This window comes from Oncorhynchus mykiss, chromosome 16 (assembly GCF_013265735.2).
Source record: "Oncorhynchus mykiss isolate Arlee chromosome 16, USDA_OmykA_1.1, whole genome shotgun sequence".
Lineage (NCBI taxonomy): Eukaryota > Metazoa > Chordata > Actinopteri > Salmoniformes > Salmonidae > Oncorhynchus > Oncorhynchus mykiss.
This window is the reverse complement of record NC_048580.1, coordinates 64,721,851-64,723,697: the sequence shown is the minus strand read 5'-3', so window position 1 is coordinate 64,723,697 and position 1,847 is coordinate 64,721,851. Positions and strand designations below refer to the sequence as shown.

The 1,847-nt window shown below is 47.1% G+C and overlaps 1 protein-coding gene across 1 annotated transcript in view; it reads right to left on the bottom strand.

The window, feature by feature from the left end:
• The window catches only part of cacna2d3a (calcium channel, voltage-dependent, alpha 2/delta subunit 3a), a 313,742-nt gene extending 312,586 nt beyond the window's left edge, over positions 1-1,156 (bottom strand). Inside the window, exon 1 of the mRNA XM_036947559.1 lies at positions 325-1,156. Coding sequence (XP_036803454.1) covers positions 325-452 — 128 coding nt within the window. The 5' untranslated portion in view covers positions 453-1,156. The remainder of the gene's footprint in view (positions 1-324) is intronic.
• Positions 1,157-1,847: the final 691 nt, after the last annotated feature.

The following is a 1,847-nucleotide window of genomic DNA, read 5'->3' as shown; positions in this document are numbered from 1 at the left end:
ACTAAAAATACTATTATATATATTTTGAGTGCAGAGTGCGACTTCCACTGGAGTCGCATATCATCTAAATCCCTATCTGGACCAGACCGACCCCCGCGAAGTGCCTCAGTCAGTAGCCCACCGTAAGCCTACCAAATAAACTTTGTTGCTGAGGTTGGAAATACACAGCTATGAAATATATTCACCCATTATTACACATAATAACAATACAATTTGATCAACTAAAAATAAAAAAGTATTTTATAGGCTGCTATTTGTATTGTGAAAGTGACCGTTATTGACAGCTTTGTGACAGTTTGACATTTATTTCAGTAGGATACTCACACGGAGAGAGGGATGCTGCCTTGGTGCGACCCGACCACACCGACAACCCTCGTGCCAAGACATATCCACACTAGGAGCAGACACACACTCCACACACGAGAACACATCGAGTTCAGATCCCCCGGCATCTTCACACTCCTCCCTCAGTGTCCACTAGGAGTTGGGGCTTTTAGCTACGTCTCCGTGTGCGTTTCTGTGCGCTGCGTCTCCCGGAGAGCCAAGTAGCAAAAATCTTTAAATAACCCAAATTACTGGTCCAATCAATGTTTTAATAAATCATGGTAAATGTTTTAATTCAGTGTGTCCATTCTCTCCGATGTGACAACGCGGACACGGCGCGACAGTGTTTTTGTCGGAGTCGGTCTTTTCTGGGTTTGCTGCTGTGTGATGTCCTGAGCGCAGCGATTTCTCTCCTGCCGACTGAACAGGCAGTAACGGCTCTGCTGCGCGATTGAGCTCGAGTCGACTCCCGCTGTAAGCAAAGTCTGTTAAACCGCCTCGGTGACCTACTGCAACCGCGAGCTGCCCTTCCGCAGCCAGAGAGTGGAGTGGGGAGTAGAGAGAAACAATAAAAGATTACGGAGAGGGAAGAGACTGAAGGGGACCATAAAATTATGCGGGAGGAGCACGCCTATTGAACGATGTGCAGAGGCTCTTCTCTTCGAGGATACTGAGGAGGATGCTGTTTCTTCGAGGATACTGAGGGGAATGTTGTTATTGCTGTGGTTCCCGAATGACAACATATACTATATATACAAAAGCATGTGGACACCCCTTCAAATGAGTGGATTCCGCTATTTCAGCCACACCCGTTGCTGACAGGTGTATAAAATCGAGCACACAGCCATTCAATCTCCATAGACAAACATTGGCAGCAGAATGGCCAGACTGAAGAGCTCAGTGACTTTCAACCTGGCACTGTCATAGGATGCCACCTTTCCAACAAGTAATTTTGTCAATTGTCCACCCTGCTATAGCTGCGCCTTCAACTGTAACTGCTGTTATTGTGAAGTGGAAACTTATAGGAGCAACAACGGCTCAGCCACAAAATGGTAAGCCACACAAGCTCACAGAACGGGACCACCGAGTGCTGAAGCGCTTTGCGTGTAAAAAATTGTCTGTCCTCGGTTGCAACACTCACTACCAAGTGTTGCCTCTGGAGCTGTCGGCAACACAAGAGCTGTCGGGAACATCATGAAATGGGTTTCCATGGCCGAGCCATAAGATCACCGTGCGCAATAGCAAGCGTCGGGTAGGGTGGTATAAAGATCACTGACATTTGAATTTGTATTTATTATGGATCCCCATTTGCTGCTTCCAAGGCAGCAGCTACTCTTCCTGGGGTTTATTATGGATCCCCATTAGTTCCTGCCAAGACAGCAGCTACTCTTCCTGGGGTTTATTATGGATCCCCATTAGTTCCTGCCAAGACAGCAGCTACTCTTCCTGGGGTTTATTATGGATCCCCATTAGTTCCTGCCAAGACAGCAGCTACTCTTCCTGGGGTTTATTATGGATCCCCA